This window comes from Haliotis rufescens, unplaced genomic scaffold (assembly GCF_023055435.1).
Source record: "Haliotis rufescens isolate VD_foot unplaced genomic scaffold, xgHalRufe1.0.p SCAF_8, whole genome shotgun sequence".
Classification (NCBI taxonomy): Eukaryota; Metazoa; Mollusca; class Gastropoda; order Lepetellida; family Haliotidae; genus Haliotis; species Haliotis rufescens.
Genome location: NW_025964372.1, coordinates 18,884,994 through 18,909,159, shown reverse-complemented (window position 1 = coordinate 18,909,159; position 24,166 = coordinate 18,884,994). Strand labels below are relative to the sequence as shown.

The 24,166-nt window shown below is 42.7% G+C and overlaps 1 protein-coding gene across 1 annotated transcript in view; it reads left to right on the top strand.

Annotated features, from left to right (window-relative positions):
• Positions 1-24,166, top strand: part of LOC124142472 (helicase SKI2W-like) — a 40,430-nt gene continuing 16,264 nt past the window's right edge. Inside the window, exons 1-17 of the mRNA XM_048389000.1 lie at positions 1-98; positions 1,279-1,427; positions 2,334-2,440; positions 3,494-3,611; positions 4,814-4,928; positions 5,545-5,616; positions 7,413-7,579; positions 14,036-14,101; positions 14,390-14,521; positions 15,203-15,348; positions 15,480-15,626; positions 15,842-15,926; positions 17,179-17,285; positions 18,129-18,275; positions 19,535-19,628; positions 21,325-21,648; positions 22,587-22,817. Of these exons, the coding sequence (XP_048244957.1) occupies positions 1,317-1,427; positions 2,334-2,440; positions 3,494-3,611; positions 4,814-4,928; positions 5,545-5,616; positions 7,413-7,579; positions 14,036-14,101; positions 14,390-14,521; positions 15,203-15,348; positions 15,480-15,626; positions 15,842-15,926; positions 17,179-17,285; positions 18,129-18,275; positions 19,535-19,628; positions 21,325-21,648; positions 22,587-22,817 (2,169 nt within the window). The 5' untranslated portion in view covers positions 1-98; positions 1,279-1,316. The remainder of the gene's footprint in view (positions 99-1,278; positions 1,428-2,333; positions 2,441-3,493; positions 3,612-4,813; positions 4,929-5,544; positions 5,617-7,412; positions 7,580-14,035; positions 14,102-14,389; positions 14,522-15,202; positions 15,349-15,479; positions 15,627-15,841; positions 15,927-17,178; positions 17,286-18,128; positions 18,276-19,534; positions 19,629-21,324; positions 21,649-22,586; positions 22,818-24,166) is intronic.

Here is a 24,166-nt window from a genome sequence, read left to right as displayed (position 1 = left end):
ATGGCAAACCCACGATTCAAGATGGCTGCGCCCATGAGAACGTGATATCGTGTAAACTGTCTGCACGGTATGTGCTACAGTATTGATTGTTCAAGTTGGTAAGTCACATGCAAACATCATGAAAGAACACTGATTACATTCAGGATATAACTGTCAATTGAAATGGCACTTGACGTAAAGCACACGTCGAATGATCGCGGCTTCAATTTGTTTAGTCAGCTACTTTCTCTTTCTTATGGTTACAGTGTCACCTGTTTTCGTGGGTACATATTTTGGCACACGCACATATTGGCTTACATTTATATACCCATACATTTGTGGACATCAAATACACATGCATTCATGAAAGTTTGTAGTTTTTTTTATGTTTTCCTTCAAAAATGCAATTTGAAGATATAATGCCGCATAATCATGATCTCTATTGTAATAATATGGGTCTTACCTCACAATGCGCATCAAATCACTTGAACATCTTGATTAAAAACATGAAAAACATTGCAAATCCTGCAGTCGACCGAAATTTGCAAGTTGAAACCATGTTGTTTACAAACAGGATGTCTGATTGGACTATGGAAAGACTCATTAATCCAGGCAAAATGTAACCCCCGGAATTCCAGCCTAGTTCGGCTAGGGTGGAAACTGGACTTTTATGTACAGTTAATGGCCTTGCCTCCGGAAGATGCTCTGTATGGTGGAAAAAACATACAGAAACACTACAAAAACAACTACAAGCACCAATGATGTTAATCTGTTAAATTGTATAACTTGCATAAGATCATGAAGGTGCAATCCACAATCTCAAGGTTTGTTGACTTCCCTTTGCATGCTTAGTGAACAAATTCTGCTTTCTGGTCAAGATATTCAGCATCTGTGTACTCATGCATCTTATGAATTCAGCTTCCTGTTCGACACCCTCTCTAATATCAATTATATCTGTTAATTTGTTTGATGTTTTGTAATGTAATTTTTTCATGATGAGAATGAAATAATTACACATCATCGATGTGAAAACTCTGACAATGGATGCTAATGTATATAGTGATAACCCTGTGAAATATTCCTTGATTGAGCCGACATGCTGTGTTATAACTGAAATACGGTTCAAAGTGGTGTTAAACCCAACAAATTCATTGTAAAGTTTGAATGGAACTAACAGTGATGAATTTTGTTTGCTTTACTCACATCACTTGGACCATTCATCATGTTGAGATACAGTTTAACATTGTTTACACAACACTTGCAAAAATACCCATGTAAAATGTAAATATGATTTTACAGCAGATCGGCTTCCCCGAGGTTACTGGAAACTTGAGAAGATGCAGACGCCTGAAATGAAATTTGATCTCGTCCAAACTGGTTGTCATGGAGGTGTGGAAGTCGTCCCGGTAGAAACCACAGATCACCAGTGTGTTTTGCCTCGAAAGACTGTAAGCCATAGAGAACTGAGTAATTTATTAAAGGGAGTCTTCATCATCCAAAACTAACTGTGCCTGTCAACTGTAATATGATGGTGTTGATCAATCTAGCAGTTAACATGGTTAATGATTATTCTGCTCATAATGGGGGCGGTCGGGTAGCCTAGTGGTTTAAGCATTCGCTCGTCATTGGTTCGATGCCCGACATGGGTACAATCTGTGAAGCCCAATTTTGGTGTCCCCTGCCGTGATATTGCTGGAATATTGCTAAAAGCGGCATAAAACCATACTCACTCACTCACTGCTCATAATGTGCTTCAACAAAGCAGGAATGTGTCGATCAACAGAGTGCACATTTATTGATTGTGTAAAATCTATAACAAACATGAAAAATAACAATTTACCAGCTGATTTACACAATTGCTTTTTCTCAATTGAAAGATAATTTTGTAGGTTTGTGATTGTAGACTCACTGGGTCAAATGTGGAGCCTATTCTTCAACTGCCATGATGTGGCGGGAATGTTGCTAAAAGTGACCTAACCCAAACACCATACTTCCCTCCCTCATCCACCCACCAAATAACCTAACCACCCACTCACCCATCCGTTTACCCACCCACTCGTCTTCAGCAACCCATGTTTGCCATAAAAGGCAACTACACTTGTTGTAAGAGGCGACTAAGGGGATCGGGTGGTCAGGCTTGGCGACTTGGTTGGTGCATGTCATCGTATCCAAATTGCGTGGATCGTGCTGTGTCTATCACTGGATTGTCTGGTCAAGACTTGATTATTTACAGACCCCTGTCATATAAGTGGAATATTGCTGAGTGTGGTGTTAAACAACAAACAAACAAACAAAACCCACCCATTCAGGCTCACTCACCCACCACTCACCCACCCCCTATGTGTGTATTCCAGCTGCCTTGTGGGCTGCCGCCCGTACTGCCAACCCTACAAGAAGAGCTGGAGCACTACCTCACTTGTCCTGAAAAGCTGCCAGTTCATGACGTCCTCCGATCTCAGCAGTAAGTATAACACAGAATCAGTGAGGGTTTGGTATTTACACTATCACACCTTCAGCATGTTTAGCATCAGTTAGTGTGGTGGAAATATAGACATTTTCTAGGTATGTCAAGATGTATCAGCTGATTATAATGTAACAGGAAGAACTGACGAATGTGAGAGTTAGTTGTCCTTTATTACTCTGGGGAAACTTTCAAACATGGATATGGTTCTGAAAGATCATGGATCATAACATGGCAACTGGGTAATATTTATATACTAAACTCACAGTTGTGCAGGACCGCCTCCATGGTCTAGTGATAGAGCGTCCGCCCAGAGAGCGGAAGGTCTGGGGTTCAATGCCCGACCGCGTCATACCAAAAGACGTTAAAAGATGGTACTTGTTGTTACCCTGTCTGGCGCTCGGCATTAAAGGGCTAAAACAAGGACAGTTCGGCTCGGAGTCAGTATATTGTGTCTGAGTGGGGTATTCATGTTTAACTGCGGCATGGTATCTCAGTGTGCTAGCACTATAAATCGGCATCAGTCCGGACTAGTACAAGCAGCCACACACACACATACACGTGCATGCACGTCGCTATATAAGTGCAATAATCTTGGACGCGACAGTAAACCCAATTTCACCTCACCTCACCTCACCTCACCTCACCTCACCTCACCTCACCTCACCTCACCTCACCTCACCTCACCTCACCTCACCTCACCTCACCTCACCATTTTGCAGGTTATGGAAGCCAGGATTCACACAAACTTGAGAAGTGCTTCAGTTAAACCCTGTTGTTTCAAAGCCATTTCTCAACAGCTGGAATTGTATTTCGACTTCAGCAATCTTTATTAACCATAGAAGCATAGTGACACAGCTCTGTACATCAAATTTCCTATTCTTATACACTGTCACTATGTTATTTGAAAAATGGCCATTTAGCTTTGAAACTAAGGAAGCTTATCATGTCATGCTCATTTACACTGGGAGATTTAGTATATCAGGAATATCCAAATTGCTGCAGATGTGACAGGATTGTATGGAATTGGTACAAGGATATATATCATTTCAGGTTCTGGCCAAGAGAAAGAAAACCTGAACGTTTGTTGTCAATAGATGTTTGTCCAGTACAGACCACCATACAAGTAGAACGGAATGCTACGACAGGACAGCTCCTGGGGTACAAGGAGGTGAGTGAATATGTCCAGTACACACCACCATACAAGTAGAGGAAGGCCACGAGAGGACAGCTCCTGGGGTACAAGGAGGTGAGTGAATATGTCCAGTACAGACCACCATACAAGTAGAACGGAAGGCCACGACAGGACAGCTCCTGGGGTACAAGGAGGTGAGTGAATATGTCAGTACAGACCACCATACAAGTAGAGGAAGGCCACGACAGGACAGCTCCTGGGATACAAGGAGGTGAGTGAATATGTCAGTACACACCACCATACAAGTAGAGGAAGGCCACGACAGGACAGCTCCTGGGGTACAAGGAGGTGAGTGAATATGTCAGTACACACCACCATACAAGTAGAGGAAGGCCACGACAGGACAGCTCCTGGGATACAAGGAGGTGAGTGAATATGTCCAGTACAGACCAGCATACAAGTAGAGGAAGGCCACGACAGGACAGCTCCTGGGATACAAGGAGGTGAGTGAATATGTCAGTACACACCACCATACAAGTAGAGGAAGGCCACGACAGGACAGCTCCTGGGGTACAAGGAGGTGAGTGAATATGTCAGTACACACCACCATACAAGTAGAGGAAGGCCACGACAGGACAGCTCCTGGGATACAAGGAGGTGAGTGAATATGTCCAGTACAGACCACCATACAAGTAGAGGAAGGCCACGACAGGACAGCTCCTGGGGTACAAGGAGGTGAGTGAATATGTCCAGTACAGACCACCATACAAGTAGAGGAAGGCCACGAGAGGACAGCTCCTGGGATACAAGGAGGTGAGTGAATATGTCCAGTACAGACCACCATACAAGTAGAGGAAGGCCACGAGAGGACAGCTCCTGGGGTACAAGGAGGTGAGTGAATATGTCCAGTACAGACCACCATACAAGTAGAGGAAGGCCACGAGAGGACAGCTCCTGGGGTACAAGGAGGTGAGTGAATATGTCCAGTACAGACCACCATACAAGTAGAGGAAGGCCACGACAGGACAGCTCCTGGTGTACAAGGAGGTGAGTGAATATGTCCAGTACAGACCACCATACAAGTAGAGGAAGGCCACGAGAGAACCCCTTAGGACAGAGGTCATTTTTGTAAAACAAATAAAGTTTAATGTTGTGGCGAAATTGATCTAGATGAAAGAAAGTATCAAATATGTTGAAGTTTAGAAGTTATACTTATGTAAATACTTGTCACATTTCAGGAATATATTCCAGACACTGGTAAAACTGCTAACAACTCTTTATCCTTGAGACGGCCCCCCGGGCCAGCGAGTCAGGATGTGAAGGGCAACACAGGGAACTACCCCTTCTGGCCAGGTGAGACCTTCCCTGGGACGGTGGGCAGGCCGGGGCTCAGTACAACAGAAGTCTCTGTGAGGCTCTGGTTATTATTCAGTTCTCTGGTAGATCCATTATATAGAGAAGGCAGGACATTGACAGGAAACTATCACAGAATGTTTGTCATGGCAATGGTTAGGCAACATTTCATATATATGTGATTGTCACAGGAGGGACTTGTGTGTGATTGTCACAGGATGGAGTTGTGTGTGAGTGTCACAGGATGGATTTGTGTGTGTGTCACAGGAGGGACTTATGTGTGATTGTCACAGAAGGCATCTATGTATGATTGTCATGGGAGGGACTTATGTGTGATCTGTGAGTGTCACAGGAGGGACTTATGTTTGATCTGTGATTGTCTCAGGAGAGACTTATGTGTGATCTATGGTTGTCACAGGAGGGACTTATGTGTGATCTATGGTTGTCACAGGAGGGACTTATGTGTGATCTGTGGTTGTCCCAGGAAAGACTAATGTGTGATCTATGGTTGTCACAGGAAGGACTTATGTGTGATCTATGGTTGTCACAGGAGGGACTTATGTGTGATCTATGGTTGTCACAGGAGGGACTTATGTGTGATCTATGGTTGTCACAGGAGGCCTGGATGAGCCTGAGCTGGAGGCTGTGGAAGGTGGAGTTGAAACTGCTGTTGTGGAGTTTGAGAAAGGTAATGGAGTTATATTTAATTAAAATATATGCAAGATTTGCCACAAGGTGTGGTTCAAGTAATATTCTGTAGACGTAAACTGAATGGACCAGTCAGTAATATCACTGAGGGGCTTGTGATTTTATACATTCACCACCCTATGAATCATTGCTCCTTCCGTAGTCATAAATATACAGCTCATGGTATCCAAACACTCAATCTCCACTTGTGTTTCTAGATTTGCACATTCACTCACTCACTCAATCTGCACTTGTGCTTCTAGATTTCCACATTCCATCACTGACTCAATCTCCACTTGTGTTTCTAGATTTACACATTCACTCACTCAATCTCCACTTGTGCTTCTAGATTTGCACATTCACTCACTCACTCAATCTCCATTTGTGTTTCTAGATTTACACATTCACTCACTCAATCTCCATTTGTGCTTCTAGATTTACACATTCACTCACTCAATCTCCACTTGTGCTTCTAGATTTACACATTCACTCACTCACTCAATCTCCACTTGTGCTTCTAGATTTGCACTTTCACTCACTCACTCAATCTCCACTTGTGCTTCTAGATTTACACATTCACTCACTCACTCAATCTCCACTTGTGTTTCTAGATTTACACATTCACTCACTCACTCAATCTCCACTTGTGTTTCTAGATTTACACATTCACTCACTCAATCTCCACTTGTGCTTCTAGATTTACACATTCACTCACTCACTCAATCTCCACTTGTGCTTCTAGATTTACACATTCACTCACTCACTCAATCTCCACTTGTGCTTCTAGATTTACACATTCACTCACTCACTCAATCTCCTTTTGTGTTTCTAGATTTACACATTCACTCACTCACTCAATCTCCACTTGTGTTTCTAGATTTACACATTCACTCACTCAATCTCCACTTGTGCTTCTAGATTTACACATTCACTCACTCACTCAATCTCCACTTGTGCTTCTAGATTTACACATTCACTCACTCACTCAATCTCCACTTGTGCTTCTAGATTTGCACATTCACTCACTCACTCAATCTCCACTTGTGCTTCTAGATTTACACATTCATTTACTCACTCAATCTCCACTTGTTTCTAGATTTGCACATTCACTCACTCACTCAATCTCCACTTGTGTTTCTAGATTTACACATTCACTCACTCACTCAATCTCCACTTGTACTTCTAGATTTGCACATTCACTCACTCACTCACTCACTCAATCTCCACTTGTGCTTTGAGATTTACACATTCACTCACTCACTCAATCTCCACTTGTGTTTCTAGATTTACACATTCACTCACTCACTCAATCGCCACTTGTGTTTCTAGATTTACACATTCACTCACTCACTCACTCAATCTCCACTTGTACTTCTAGATTTACACATTCACTCACTCACTCAATCTCCACTTGTGCTTCTAGATTTGCACATTCACTCACTCACTCAATCTCCACTTGTGCTTCTAGATTTACACATTCATTTACTCACTCAATCTCCACTTGTTTCTAGATTTGCACATTCACTCACTCACTCAATCTCCACTTGTGTTCCTAGATTTACACATTCACTCACTCACTCAATCTCCACTTGTACTTCTAGATTTGCACATTCACTCACTCACTCACTCACTCAATCTCCACTTGTGCTTTGAGATTTACACATTCACTCACTCACTCACTCAATCTCCACTTGTGTTTCTAGATTTACACATTCACTCACTCACTCAATCGCCACTTGTGTTTCTAGATTTACACATTCACTCACTCACTCACTCAATCTCCACTTGTGTTTCTAGATTTGCTCACAGTTCCGCCAGGTATGAAGGCTGGAATGACATTTGAGACATCGGAAAAAAATACTCATAATGCTGATGTCATCAATCTGGCGGACATTTTGGCTGGCGGAGACGACCTTGACCTTGGTGACAGTGATGAAGAAACAGAACCACAGGGAAAAGAAAAGGTTTGATTACTTTACATGCTCCTCTTCTATGCAGAACAAGACTGGAATATAAGTAATAGTGGTGTAAAACCATGCTCCCTCCCTCCCTTCATCACTCCCTCCATCACTCCCCCCCTCCCTCCATCACTCCCTCCCTCCCTCAGGTGTGTTTATACTGGTTCATGGTTGTCAGGTGTGTTTAGACTGGTTCTTAGTTGTTAAGTGTGTTTAGACTGGTTCATGGCTGTCAAGTGTGTTTACACTGGTTCATGGCTGTCAAGTGTGTTTAGACTGGTTCATGGCTGTCAAGTGTGTTTAGACTGGTTCGTGGCTGTCAGGTATGTTTACACTGATTTAAGCTGTCAAGTGTGTTTATACTGGTTCATGGCTCTGAAGTGTGTTTAGACTGGTTCATGGCTGTCAGGTATGTTTACACTGGTTCATGGCTGTCAAGTGTGTTTGGACTGGTTCATGGCTGTCAAGTGTGTTTAGACTGGTTCATGGCTGTCAGGTATGTTTTAGACTGGTTCATGGCTGTCAAGTGTGTTTAGACTGGATCATGGCTGTCAAGTGTGTTTAGACTGGTTCATGGCTGTCAGGTATGTTTAGACTGGTTCATGGTTGTCAAGTGTGTTTGGACTGGTTCATGGCTGTCAAGTGTGTTTAGACTGGTTCATGGCTGTCAGGTATGTTTTAGACTGGTTCATGGTTGTCAAGTGTGTTTATACTGGTTCATGGCTGTCAAGTGTGTTTAGACTGGTTCATGGCTGTCAAGTGTGTTTAGACTGGTTCATGGCTGTCAGGTATGTTTTAGACTGGTTCATGGCTGTCAAGTGTGTTTAGACTGGTTCATGGCTGTCAGGTATGTTTTACACTGGTTCATGACTGTTAAGTGTGTTTATACTGGTTCATGGCTGTCAAGTGTGTTTATACTGGTTCATGGCTGTAAGGTGTGTTTAGACTGGTTCATGGCTGTCAGGTGTGTTTAGACTGGTTCATGGCTGTCAAGTGTGTTTACACTGGTTCATGGCTGTCAAGTGTGTTTATACTGGTTCATGGCTGTCAAGTGTGTTTAGACTGGTTCATGACTGTCAAGTGTGTTTTGACTGGTTCATGGCTGTAAGGTGTGTTTATACTGGTTCATGGCTGTCAAGTGTGTTTACAATGGTTCATGACTGTCAAGTGTGTTTTGACTGGTTCATGGCTGTCAGGTATGTTTGTACCAGTTCATGGTTGTCAAGTGTGTTTATACTGTTTCATGACTGTCAAGTGTGTTTATACTGGTTCATGGCTGTCAAGTGTGTTTATACTGTTTCATGGTTGTCAAGTGTGTTTATACTGGTTCATGGCTGTCAAGTGTGTTTATACTGGTTCATGGCTGTCAAGTGTGTTTAGACTGGTTCATGACTGTCAAGTGTGTTTTGACTGGTTCATGGCTGTAAGGTGTGTTTAGACTGGTTCATGGCTGTCAAGTGTGTTTACAATGGTTCATGACTGTCAAGTGTGTTTTGACTGGTTCATGACTGTCAAGTGTGTTTATACTGGTTCATGGCTGTCAAGTGTGTTTATACTGGTTCATGGCTGTCAAGTGTGTTTATACTGGTTCATGGCTGTCAAGTGTGTTTAGACTGGTTCATGACTGTCAAGTGTGTTTAGACTGGTTCATGGCTGTAAGGTGTGTTTAGACTGGTTCATGGCTGTCAAGTGTGTTTATACTGGTTCATGGCTGTCAAGTGTGTTTATACTGGTTCATGGCTGTCAAGTGTGTTTATACTGGTTCATGGCTGTCAAGTGTGTTTTGACTGGTTCATGACTGTCAAGTGTGTTTAGACTGGTTCACGGCTGTAAGGTGTGTTTAGACTGGTTCATGGCTGTCAAGTGTGTTTTGACTGGTTCATGACTGTCAAGTGTGTTTTGACTGGTTCATGGCTGTCAGGTATGTTTACACTGGTTCATGGCTGTCAAGTGTGTTTACACTGGTTCATGACTGTCAAGTGTGTTTTGACTGGTTCATGGCTGTCAAGTGTGTTTAGACTGGTTCATGGCTGTCAAGTGTGTTTATTCTGGTTCATGGCTGTCAGGTATGTTTTAGACTGGTTCATGGCTGTCAAGTGTGTTTATACTGGTTCATGGCTGTCAAGTGTGTTTATACTGGTTCATGGCTGTCAAGTGTGTTTATACTGGTTCATGGCTGTAAGGTGTGTTTATACTGGTTCATGGCTGTCAAGTGTGTTTATACTGGTTCATGGCTGTCAGGTATGTTTGTACCAGTTAATGGTTGTCAAGTGTGTTTATACTGTTTCATGACTGTCAAGTGTGTTTAGACTGGTTCATGACTGTCAAGTGTGTTTAGATTTGTTCATGACTGTCAAGTGTGTTTATACTTGTTCATGGCTGTCAGGTATGTTTTAGACTGGTTCATGGCTGTCAAGTGTGTTTATACTGGTTCATGGCTGTCAAGTGTGTTTGGGCTGGTTCATGGCTGTCAAGTGTGTTTATACTGTTTCATGACTGTCAAGTGTGTTTAGACTGGTTCATGGCTGTAAGGTGTGTTTATACTGGTTCATGGCTGTCAAGTGTGTTTATACTGGTTCATGGCTGTCAGGTATGTTTGTACCAGTTAATGGTTGTCAAGTGTGTTTATACTGTTTCATGACTGTCAAGTGTGTTTAGACTGGTTCATGACTGTCAAGTGTGTTTAGATTTGTTCATGACTGTCAAGTGTGTTTATACTGGTTCATGGCTGTCAGGTATGTTTTAGACTGGTTCATGGCTGTCAAGTGTGTTTATACTGGTTCATGGCTGTCAAGTGTGTTGATACTGGTTCATGACTGTCAAGTGTGTTTTGACTGGTTCATGGCTGTCAAGTGTGTTTAGACTGGTTCATGGCTGTCAAGTGTGTTTATACTGGTTCATGGCTGTCAAGTGTGTTTAGATTGGTTCATGGCTGTCAAGTGTGTTTAGACTGGTTCATGGCTGTCAAGTGTGTTTAGACTGGTTCATGACTGTCAAGTGTGTTTAGACTGGTTCACGGCTGTAAGGTGTGTTTAGACTGGTTCATGGCTGTCAAGTGTGTTTTGACTGGTTCATGGCTGTCAGGTATGTTTACACTGGTTCATGGCTGTCAAGTGTGTTTACACTGGTTCATGACTGTCAAGTGTGTTTTGACTGGTTCATGGCTGTCAAGTGTGTTTAGACTGGTTCATGGCTGTCAAGTGTGTTTATTCTGGTTCATGGCTGTCAGGTATGTTTTAGACTGGTTCATGGCTGTCAAGTGTGTTTATACTGGTTCATGGCTGTCAAGTGTGTTTATACTGGTTCATGGCTGTCAAGTGTGTTTATACTGGTTCATGACTGTCAAGTGTGTTTAGACTGGTTCATGACTGTCAAGTGTGTTTAGATTTGTTCATGACTGTCAAGTGTGTTTATACTTGTTCATGGCTGTCAGGTATGTTTTAGACTGGTTCATGGCTGTCAAGTGTGTTTATACTGGTTCATGGCTGTCAAGTGTGTTTGGGCTGGTTCATGGCTGTCAAGTGTGTTTATACTGTTTCATGACTGTCAAGTGTGTTTAGACTGGTTCATGGCTGTAAGGTGTGTTTATACTGGTTCATGGCTGTCAAGTGTGTTTAGACTGGTTCATGGCTGTCAGGTATGTTTGTACCAGTTAATGGTTGTCAAGTGTGTTTATACTGTTTCATGACTGTCAAGTGTGTTTAGACTGGTTCATGACTGTCAAGTGTGTTTAGATTTGTTCATGACTGTCAAGTGTGTTTATACTGGTTCATGGCTGTCAGGTATGTTTTAGACTGGTTCATGGCTGTCAAGTGTGTTTATACTGGTTCATGGCTGTCAAGTGTGTTGATACTGGTTCATGACTGTCAAGTGTGTTTTGACTGGTTCATGGCTGTCAAGTGTGTTTAGACTGGTTCATGGCTGTCAAGTGTGTTTATACTGGTTCATGGCTGTCAAGTGTGTTTATACTGGTTCATGGTTGTCAAGTGTGTTTAGACTGGTTCATGGCTGTCAAGTGTGTTTAGACTGGTTCATGGTTGTCAAGTGTGTTTTAGACTGGTTCATGGTTGTCAAGTGTGTTTGGGCTGGTTCATGGCTGTCAAGTGTGTTTAGACTGGTTCATGGCTGTCAAGTGTGTTTAGACTGGTTCATGGCTGTCAAGTGTGTTTAGACTGGTTCATGGTTGTCAAGTGTGTTTAGACTGGTTCATGGGTGTCAAGTGTGTTTAGACTGGTTCATGGCTGTCAAGTGTGTTTATACTGGTTCTCTGGTACTCCCTCCCTCCCTCCATCACTCCCTCCATCACTCCCCCGCCCCCTCCCTCCATCACTCCCTCCCTCCCTCAGGTGTGTTTATACTGGTTCATGGTTGTCAGGTGTGTTTAGACTGGTTCATGGTTGTCAAGTGTGTTAATACTGGTTCATGGCTGTCAAGTGTGTTTAGACTGGTTGATGGTTGTCAGGTATGTTTAGACTGGTTGATGGTTGTCAGGTGTGTTTAGATTTGTTCATGGCTGTCAAGTGTGTTTAGATTGGTTCATGGCTGTCAAGTGTGTTTAGATTGGTTCATGGCTGTCAAGTGTGTTTATACTGGTTCATGGCTGTCAAGTGTGTTTAGACTGGTTCTCTGGTACTCCCTCCCTCCCTCCATCACTCCCTCCATCACTCCCCCGCCCCCTCCCTCCATCACTCCCTCCCTCCCTCAGGTGTGTTTATACTGGTTCATGGTTGTCAGGTGTGTTTAGACTGGTTCATGGTTGTCAAGTGTGTTAATACTGGTTCATGGCTGTCAAGTGTGTTTAGACTGGTTGATGGTTGTCAGGTATGTTTAGACTGGTTGATGGTTGTCAGGTGTGTTTAGATTTGTTCATGGCTGTCAAGTGTGTTTAGATTGGTTCATGGCTGTCAAGTGTGTTTAGATTGGTTCATGGCTGTCAAGTGTGTTTATACTGGTTCATGGCTGTCAAGTGTGTTTAGACTGGTTCATGGCTGTAAGGTGTGTTTAGACTGGTTCATGGCTGTAAAGTGTGTTTATACTGGTTCATGGCTGTCAAGTGTGTTTATACTGTTTCATGGTTGTCAAGTGTGTTTATACTGGTTCATGGCTGTCAAGTGTGTTTATACTGGTTCATGGCTGTCAAGTGTGTTTAGACTGGTTCATGACTGTCAAGTGTGTTTTGACTGGTTCATGGCTGTAAGGTGTTTTTAGACTGGTTCATGGCTGTCAAGTGTGTTTACAATGGTTCATGACTGTCAAGTGTGTTTTGACTGGTTCATGGCTGTCAAGTGTGTTTATACTGGTTCATGGCTGTCAAGTGTGTTTATACTGGTTCATGGCTGTCAAGTGTGTTTATACTGTTTCATGACTGTCAAGTGTGTTTAGACTGGTTCATGGCTGTAAGGTGTGTTTATACTGGTTCATGGCTGTCAAGTGTGTTTATACTGGTTCATGGCTGTCAGGTATGTTTGTACCAGTTAATGGTTGTCAAGTGTGTTTATACTGTTTCATGACTGTCAAGTGTGTTTAGACTGGTTCATGACTGTCAAGTGTGTTTAGATTTGTTCATGACTGTCAAGTGTGTTTATACTGGTTCATGGCTGTCAGGTATGTTTTAGACTGGTTCATGGCTGTCAAGTGTGTTTATACTGGTTCATGGCTGTCAAGTGTGTTGATACTGGTTCATGACTGTCAAGTGTGTTTTGACTGGTTCATGGCTGTCAAGTGTGTTTAGACTGGTTCATGGCTGTCAAGTGTGTTTATACTGGTTCATGGCTGTCAAGTGTGTTTATACTGGTTCATGGTTGTCAAGTGTGTTTAGACTGGTTCATGGCTGTCAAGTGTGTTTAGACTGGTTCATGGTTGTCAAGTGTGTTTTAGACTGGTTCATGGTTGTCAAGTGTGTTTGGGCTGGTTCATGGCTGTCAAGTGTGTTTAGACTGGTTCATGGCTGTCAAGTGTGTTTAGACTGGTTCATGGCTGTCAAGTGTGTTTAGACTGGTTCATGGTTGTCAAGTGTGTTTAGACTGGTTCATGGGTGTCAAGTGTGTTTAGACTGGTTCATGGCTGTCAAGTGTGTTTATACTGGTTCTCTGGTACTCCCTCCCTCCCTCCATCACTCCCTCCATCACTCCCCCGCCCCCTCCCTCCATCACTCCCTCCCTCCCTCAGGTGTGTTTATACTGGTTCATGGTTGTCAGGTGTGTTTAGACTGGTTCATGGTTGTCAAGTGTGTTAATACTGGTTCATGGCTGTCAAGTGTGTTTAGACTGGTTGATGGTTGTCAGGTATGTTTAGACTGGTTGATGGTTGTCAGGTGTGTTTAGATTTGTTCATGGCTGTCAAGTGTGTTTAGATTGGTTCATGGCTGTCAAGTGTGTTTAGATTGGTTCATGGCTGCCAAGTGTGTTTAGATTGGTTCATGGGTGTCAAAAGTGTTTTCAGAATGTTGGTGCTGTATTGCAGGAATCTGCTGCCAAGGCCCCTGCCGACTCGCTGACCAGGAGTGAAAGCTTGGAGAACTTAGTGCAGGTAACTTAGATATTAAATTATTTTCTGATCTTGTAATATAACCAAACGTCCTGCTGGGTGATCATTTACAAACATTTACTCATTCGATAATTTTAGCCAATGTGATAGAGCCCTACTTGAACAGTCTTTCATTTGGGTTATGTATAGCGTAACTGTATCATTTCAAAACAAGTCGGGCCATAGTGCTGATAAAGATAATGTTACATCGTCTTGTATTGAGGCCTTAGGGTGGGAGTTAACACAATTTACAGGTACGTACACTACACTCATGCACAATGCTATGACCAGGTGGAGAAATCAGGTGCCCCCGTTCTTCCCGCTCCCCGCCCGGCGGAGGTGAAGGAGCAGTGGGCTGTCAAAGTGGACATCAACCAACCAGTCGACGACTTCTACAAGAGAATACCAGACATGGCTTATAAGGTAATATAGAGCTGACTTGTGAATAACCTTTTACAAGAGAATACTGAACATTTCTTGTGAGGTATTTTAGAACTGACTTGTGACTTTTTGCTTTGAAGCGTGGTATAAGGGATTTATTCTGTCTCTCAGACCTCCACAAGCAGCCTGACTTGCTCGTGTCAGGGTATAAGAGACTTATTCCCCCATTGAGGAATTTATTCCCCTCCAAGGTGGGTTACACAGTATTTTATCAAGATCACTGGACCAATCAGATCTCATCATTCTGATATGGAGGTATGATAAAGTCTTTTATCAAGATCACTGGACCAATCAGATCTCATCATTCTGACATGGAGGTATGATAAAGTCTTTTATCAAGATCACTGGACCAATCAGATCTCATAGTTTTGACATGGAGGTATGATAAAGTCTTTTGTCAAGATCACTGGACCAATCAGATCTCATCATTCTGACATGTAGGTATGTAAAAGGTATTATAGAGCTGACATGCGAATAACCTTTTACAAGAGAATACCAAACATTTCTTATGAGGTATTTTACAACTGACTTTTGAATGACTTGTACCAGAGAATATCCCACATGGTTTATGAGGTATTTTATAACTAACCAGTCTATGACTGAATACCTAAAGATAGAATCCATTGTAATACCAGTATTTAAAAGTAATATTTCTGTCGACAGTGGCCATTTGAGCCGGACATCTTCCAGAAGCAGGCCATCCTTCATCTTGAGAAACATGAAAGTGTCTTCGTGGCTGCCCACACCTCCGCTGGGAAGACCGTGGTGGCAGAGTACGCCATCGCTCTCTCTCTCAAACACATGACCAGGTAAACGTTCATGTCAGTATGGGGGCAGTGGGATAGCCTTGTGGTTAAGGTGTTAGCTCTTCACGCCAAAGACCCAGGTTTGATTTCCCACTTGTGTATGGTGTTTAAAGCATATATTTTCTACTCTACAGAACTGTGTATACATCCCCCATCAAGGCGTTATCCAATCAAAAGTTCCGAGACTTCAAGACCACGTTCGGTGATGTCGGCCTCGTGACGGGAGATGTACAGTTGAATCAGACAGCTGCGTGTCTTATCATGACAACCGAGATTCTCCGGTAAGAAATGATGATGATGATGATGATGATGATGAAGTACCCATGCTTGTCTCTCCATGAAGATTTCAGAGTAGAATACATCCCCTTGTCTCCCCACTGTGGAATAGGTCTCCCTGTGGGGATTCCAAGGCAGAATTTGTACAATGGTTTTGGCGTTGTTGTCTAACTACAGGTCGATATTGTACAGTGGGTCTGACATTGTTCTCTAATTACAGGTCGATGTTGTACAATGGGTCTGACGTGATACGTGACCTGGAGTGGGTAATCTTTGATGAAGTCCACTACATCAACGACTCCGAGGTGAGCTCACAGACACTGGACTAACCATAATCCTACGGGGCAGTGGGGTAGTCGAGTAGTTAATGTGTTCGCTGCTTATGCCGAAGCGCGGGTTTGATTCCCGATATGGGTACAATGTGTGAAGCCTATTCATGGTGTTCGCTGCTGTGATATTTCCTGAATATTGCTAAATGTGGCATAAAACCATACTCACTCACTCCAGAATCCTACCATGACAGTTTGGAATCCTGAATTTTGGGGATGACAACCACACTGCAAAAACAGGGACATTTTCAGATAATGAATCTTCTTATTAACTGTTGTGAAAAACAGCCTTGGTGTAGCTGGAGTATTCATAGCAAATGTAACAATGTATACCATAAAAACCAACAAACAATAAGTTACTATTTTGTAACATAATATAATTTTCTTTTCATACAACTTATAAATAACAGATTATTTGAAGTGCATTACCCCGTTATGTTTTTGCCTTGTTTTGAAGTGATTGAAGTTTGAAGGTAATAGGTATGGTTGAAGTATTTGTATAAAAAAATAGCCATCATGTAAGAGTATGGGACTTTTTGTTGTTGAAAATAAACCTACTAAGTTATATTATAAGGTTTCAAATAACCTGTACATTTTCCATCCTAACACTAATTTAGAGGTATTGATTTTACTTTGACAACCTCTAAATCCAACACATTGGTGTGCTTGCTCATGAGGCATAGCTTTATACAGTCAGTGATAGAAGGGCAGTGTTGTTCTCACAAAACTGAAGTCTATTTCTGTCATCTATGGCACCGCAATTCACTGTGCATTCCTTGGGAACTCCAGAACCTATGATTGTGGGTTTGAATTCCAGTTTGCCCTTATTATGTTTCTTGGTTTGTCAGCACCATACCCGTGCTCGTGGGTTTCACCGAAGTGGTAAACGTCTGAGACCTGCATCACTTCGGGCTTTCCTTCCATATCAAGCTGACACGCCGTGATATAACTGGAATCTTGTTCAAAGCAGCGTTAAACCCAACTCGCTCAAGCACAACCAAATGATTGCCTGATGTAAAGTAGTAGACGTGTTGTTGGGTCAGATGGGTCAGTGGTTCATGCTTTCTCTTGTTACACGAGGTCTGGGTTTGATCCCCACATTCTGTACAGTCGTGACATTCCACAGTGAGATCAGGTCACAAAGGAAGTAAAATCGGACTGTAAATGTACATCAAACACATGTGATGTTGTTATTGGCAGACTGTAGTTGATGATGTTGTTGTTCCAGCGTGGCGTTGTGTGGGAGGAGGTGTTGATCATGCTGCCGCAGCACGTTAACATCATCTTGCTGTCCGCCACAGTCCCAAACACCATGGAGTTCGCTGACTGGATTGGGTAAGATCCCCCATGACGATCTGTGTTTAAATTGGTCTCCAGCAACCTATGCTTGTGGTTAGAGGCAAGCAACGAAGTCAGGTGGTCATGCTCGTTGACTTGGTTGATCCCATTTGCTTGGATCGATGCTCATGGTGTCAATCACTGGATTGCAGACCTTGCAAACCTTGTCTTCCAGAACGATTGAGTGCTGGCCGTCACAGGGTATGAAAGCCTTGAACTCCATCACCACCTGTGAAGATCTTCAGCACCACATGCTTACGATGCTGAATTCAAACTGCGAGTCTTCGCTCCAGCTGATATATTTTCTCACGGGTTCATAATTCTATATACACCGATTCACAAAATGGCGCTTGGTTGTTGATGGCAACATATAACGATTATAATAATGACTTTTTCAATATAATTACAACGTTTTTCATCTTATATTTTTTAATATCTGCGAGTACCGGCACATGTCTTTCAGTCCGACTTCACAGTGTTTTTTGTCTTTCAATTCCTGATTCGGCTTATCTGCGGGTCATATCATTTTCGTATTTCAATGGTCAAATTAACACCTCGGCTTATCTACGGGGTCGGCTTATCCGCGGTCATATACGGTAAGAGGCAACGGATCAAATGTTCGGGCTTCCTGACTTGGTTGATGCATGTCATTGTATTCCAATTATGTTATCGATGCTCATGTCAATTACTGGATTGTCTGGTCCAGATTTGATTATTTACAGACCGCCATCATATAGCTGGAATATTGCTGAGTGTGGTGTTAAATAACAAACAAATAAAACAAAACAATAGGAACGTAAAATCCAACTCCCTGACTAACTGCGTCCAACTGTATTTCAGTCGTATCAAGAGGAAGAAGATCTACGTGATCAGCACGCTGAAGCGACCAGTGCCCCTGGAGCACTTCCTGTACACAGGCAACAGCAACAAGACCAGCAACGAACTCTTCCTCATTGTCGACTCAAAGGGACAGTTTGTCACTCAGGGGTGAGAAGAATCATATAGTCACCCGTTTATTGATTCACAAATCGATTGTGGGTCACATGTTACCTTGTAGTCTAAAGTGCAAAGTTGTTTGTGAACCACCTTCGTGGTCTAGTGGACAGAGCGTCTGACTGGAGAGCGGAAGGTCAGTGATTCGATCCCCTGGCTGCACTGTACCAAAAGACGTGAAAAGATGAAAAGATAGAACTTGTTCTTTCCCTGCATGGGGGTAAAACAAAGACTGGTCAGCTTGGAGTCAGTATACTGTGTCAGGGGGAGTGGGGGTGGGGGATGGGGGGGTATTCATATTAAACTGCGGCATGGTATCTGAGTGGGCTAGCACTATAAAACCAGCAGCATTAGTTCTGATAAGTACAAGCACCCCATTTCACCTCACCTCCTATTTGGGAGCATGGGTGGCTCAGTTGTCTAAGGAGCTGCGATTCGCTGTGCAGAGTTGCATCCCTTGGGCACGCCGCAAACCTATGATTGTGGGTTCGAATCCTGGTTCGACCCGATTATGTTTCTAGGTTTGTCAGCACCATACCCGTGCTCTAGGGTTTCACCGAAGTGGAAAACGTATGAGATCTGCATCACTTCAGGCTTTCCTCCCACTTTAAGCTGACACGCCGTGATATAACTGGAATACTGTTAAAAGTGGCATTAAACCCAACTCACTCACTCACTCACCTCCTACTTCCTTGTTTCCATTTATTTCCATCATACCCATGCACATCTAGGAATTGGGTCACAAAGAGCATTCATCAACATTAAGCTGATATGCAGGGATGTTAAGAAGATGCAGCATCTAAGATAATATGTGGGTTCACCAAGGGAATTCCGGGTTAGAATAGGTCCCCAGCAACCTCTGTTTGGTGTATAAGGTGACTTAAGGGATTAGGTGATTAGCCTCTGTGACTTGGTTGATTGTATGTCATTGTATATGGGCGGCCGTGGAGAGCTGTTCATAATATCAATCACTGGATTGTTGGGTCTAGATTCAATTATTTACAGGCCACCATCACTTAGCCACCAGTTGTCTGAAACTACAAATACAAATATCTTTACTTAATGGGTCCCCTAACTTAGGTGTCAACATTATGATAATTTTGTTCTCAGGTCTTGTCTCAAAGTGTTTGTTTTTATTGATAAATAACAATAAATTATATAGTCAGTTTCACAACCTGTGAAATAGGAACATAATTATGTTTTGAGACAATGTGGATTTTTTTCATGGTGATTGATTTTGTTCCACATTGCAGATATAACAAGTCGGTAGAGGCCAAGAAAGAACGTGCCAGCAAATCGTCACAAAGCTTTGGGCCTAAGGGGACAAGGGGAGGCAACCCTGCACAGGTAAGCATATTACTGCCCTTCCTCTGTTGGTAAACTTGAACAAGATTTCCAGCACAGTGATGACAGCAGTTCACCACTGCCACCAGCAGATGTTGGTTGGTTTGTTGTTCAACGCTGCACTCAGCAATATTCCAGCTATATGTCGGCAGTGGGTAAATAATCGAGTATGGACCAGACAACCCAGTGATTGATACCATGAGCATCGATCCAAGGAATTGGGATACGATGGCATACATCAACCAAGTCAGCAAGCCTGACCACCCGATCCTGTCAGTCGCCTCTTATGACAAGCATAGTCGCCTTTTACGGCAAGCATGGGTAGCTGAAGACCTATTCTACCCCGAATCTTCAAGGGCCACCAGCTAGTGAAGAGGTTCTAGGTACTGCAAGGAACCCTGATAAAATGTTTTTTATTCCATATTTATGTAATGTTGGGTCAGTTGATCTGTAGACAAAGTACAATGGAATCAGTCAAAACCGGACTCTAATTTCTGTCAGTACCAGACATTATGTGTGCCCAAAATGGATACAAGTGTGCTGTGACGTCATAAAAAGGAACATTTGACATCAATTAACCTCTGTAAAAAATGGCCATGTGTTTGAACTGTACAAAAATATCTTTGTGTTCTCTCATTAGTTCGTTTTCTAATAAAACATGATTTCTCAAACATTATATCTCAAAACTGCAATTATATTTTATATACATAAACAGTTATAAGTTTGAAAATGGGACTTTGCACAAAATAATTCCAAAAGTTTGATGCCATGTAACATGTAATAAATATGAATTGAAACTTGTGAATTGTATTTTAGTGTTCCTAAGATACCATAGTTTAGAACTGAGAAGCCAAAATGTGATTTTTCACCCATGAGGTCCTTTATCTCATTGTTGGTTACATTTATACTTCCAAATTTATTACAATTAAGAAAAAGATGTCTCATTCTGCTGTTCCTATTTCTTAATCTCCATCTTTACTCTAAGTATTCTGGACCTCCAGCCCCCCTGAGAGGATATGTAAGCCCACATAAATCAAAGTAATTTTATATCTGCCAGTGTTTTAATCGTAGCATATTTGTTGGTTTTAAATCTCCGGCTAAACCCTGTCAACGGTCGCCAGTGACTAAAGGGATGGTTTAAATCCTGCTGGGGTCCATGCAGGTAGCAAAGGTACTGTAAGTCCCCATGGTCCTCAGTATGGTGTCCTCACTTTAGTTGCTGGTGATATATAGCCCAATTTTATCTATTGTAATGTTATGAATTGTTATATTTTTATGGTTCTGTACTAGTTTTAAACATATATCTGTGATGGTCTAGTTGTTTTACTGTCCTTCGTCGACGGAATTTTATACAGTTTACATATATGTTATGAAAGTCACATTTTCTCTCGTCACGATATGGCTGCAATATTGCCGATGTGACGTTAAATCTTACTCACTCACTCACTCACTCACTCACTGGACCTCCAGCGTTAGAAATTGGCACTAGTCCTATAGTCCTTATCAAACTGCCAAAAAGTTAGGGTATCATAAGGACTAGTAGAAAAAATGCCATTTATTAAGGCTTTGCATGTTATCATTATAAGGACTACTGAACTAAAAATGTTAGTTTCTATCGCTGACCTCTGTCTAAACAGGACAGGACTGAGAACTATGGATTAGACAGAATCAGTTATGATTAACACATTCCACACTTCAGGACAAGAATGTGTGGCTGTCGCTGATCGACATGGTGAAGAAGAAGGATAAGCTGCCAATGGTGGCCTTCACCTTCTCTCGGAAGAAGATCGAGGAAAATGCAGACAAGCTGAGCAGCGTTGACCTGACAACACAGAGTGAGAAGAGCGAGATCCACATCTTCTTCCATCGATGTGTGAGCAAGTTGAAGCCCCCCGACCGCAACTTGCCGCAGATCAGGAACATGGAGGACATCTTGAAGAGAGGGCTCGGCATCCACCACAGCGGGATCCTGCCCATCCTCAAGGAGGTGGTCGAGATGCTGTTCCAGAAAGGCCTTGTCAAGGTGAGGGAGTATTTAGAACCATGGCGATTCATCCTCCAGAGAGCCGCCTACGTGGTCTAGTGGTAGAGCGTCCGCCTGGAGAGAGGAAGGTCAGGTGTTCGATCCCCGGCCACGTCATACCAAAAGACGTTAAAAGATGGTACTTGTTGTTACTCTGTCTGGCGCTCGGCATTTAGGGGTTAAAACAAGGACTGGTCGGCTCGGAGTCAGTATACTGTGTCTGCGTGGGGTATTCATGTTAAACTGCAGCATGGTATCTCAGTGAGCTAGCACTATAAATCGGCATTAGTCCGGACTAGTACAACCAGCAACACAAACACACACATACATGCACGTCGCTATATAAGTGCAATAATCTTGGACGCGACATTAAACCCATTTCACCTCACCTCATCCTCCAGAGTCATAATACCTGGTACACATGTATTATGATAGATAGCTTGAACTCATTTGCGACCATAGTTTGTACTGGTGGCACTACAATCAAACCCAGAAAATCCAGCCTTGTTCGGCAAGGGTGGAAACTGGACTTTCACAGTCAGTTACCTCCCTTGCCTCAGGAAGATGGAGATAGATATGGAGATATTTCCAAAACGAAGCTTTGGTTGTGAATGGTTCCATGGTATATATCATGATTGAAGGGCCACTAATCATGGATGTGGCAGATGCTGAATTTTGATCTATTTAGGTGTGTACAATAATTGTCATACATATTCTTTTGCTTGGCCTGTTTGAAATAAGAGGAAGAAGGCTGCCTTTTTCTATTACCTTGTAGTTATCATGTTTAATCATTATGCCATACACAGAGATTTTATTCTGTACAAATACATCAGTACAATGTGGAAGCCCATTCTTGGAGTCCCACAACTAGGATAGCGATAACAGCTGACTGATACTTGCACTGATTCATTTTTAGATGTTTTTTCGTGATCTTGTAGATCCTGTTTGCCACCGAGACATTTGCTATGGGCGTGAACATGCCGGCCAGGACCGTGGTGTTCGACTCAATACGGAAACACGATGGAACAAAATTCCGCGATTTACTGCCGGGAGAGTACATCCAGATGGCTGGGCGGGCGGGACGGCGTGGTCTGGACACGACAGGAACAGTCATCATACTCTGCAAGGGAGATGTCCCTGAAGTCTCCGATCTGCACAGCATGATGCTGGTGAGTGGTCTAGAGGGTGCGCAGGTCTAGTTTCTACATAGACCTAGATGCCATAGGTCTAGAGGGTTTGTATGTCTAGATGGTACATGGGTCTAGATGTCCCTGAAGTCTCCGATCTGCACAGCATAATGCTGGTGAGTGGTCTAGAGGGTGCGCAGGTCTAGTTTCTACATAAGATGGTACATGGGTCTAGATGTCCCTGAAGTCTCCAATCTGCACAGCATGATGCTGGTGAGTGGTCTAGAGGGTGCGCAGGTCTAGTTTCTACATAGACCTAGATGCCATAGGTCTAGAGGGTTTGTATGTCTAGATGGTACATGGGTCTAGATGTCCCTGAAGTCTCCGATCTGCACAGCAAAATGCTGGTGAGTGGTCTAGAGGGTGCGCAGGTCTAGTTTCTACATAAGATGGCCATGGGTCTAGATGTCCCTGAAGTCTCCAATCTGCACAGCATAATGCTGGTGAGTGGTCTAGAGGGTGCGCTGGTCTAGTTTCTACATAGACCTAGATGCCATAGGTCTAGTTGGACGGTAGGTCTAGATGGTACATGGGTCTAGATGGTACTTAGGTCTAGATAAGGGCTAGGATGAATCCAAATTTACTACCTGGATACCAGACTCCATATTACACAACCATACCAACTTTTGATTTCAAGTTGGGTACAAAATGTTTCATTGTACCGGAACCTAACAAAAATATTTAAATACATGTGTAAAAGGAACTGATCATGCATACACTTAAGTTGACTGAAGCTTTATCTTTACTCGAACATGTAAAAGACAGAAGGAATGTGTGCATAGTCAGAAAGAAATGCGAACATTAGTGGCTTGTTGTGTAACCATGGAGCTTTATTGTCATTGTAACAAATGTTATATTCGTGATGACACTTACTGAAGTACAAATTCTAATACTTTTTTTTTAGTCCTATTTATTGCCATTGTCATTAAACAATACATCACATGACTAACCATGGGTCTGTGTAGTCCTGTAGGTACCAAGATCCTGCTGAGGATCATCTTCCCGAGGCAAGAGAGTTAACTGACTTTAAAAGTCCAGTTTCCACCCTTGCCGAACTAGGCTTGAATTCCTGGGCTCTATCATAGCGCCACCAGTGGCTATTACGAGTTATGTCCTTTCTATGCCTCTCCTATTGACCAATCAGATTCAACCTCTCGTATCACTTGCATTTGCTTCAAACAAAACGGTGGTGCCCAGTCAAGACGGTCTGATTAATAATCAAGATATATATTGTGATAAAACGAGTCTTACATCGCAAAGTGCATCAAATCACGTGAGCACCTTCTTTAAAAGCATGAAAAGATTTTGAAAATATCTATTGACATCAAGTT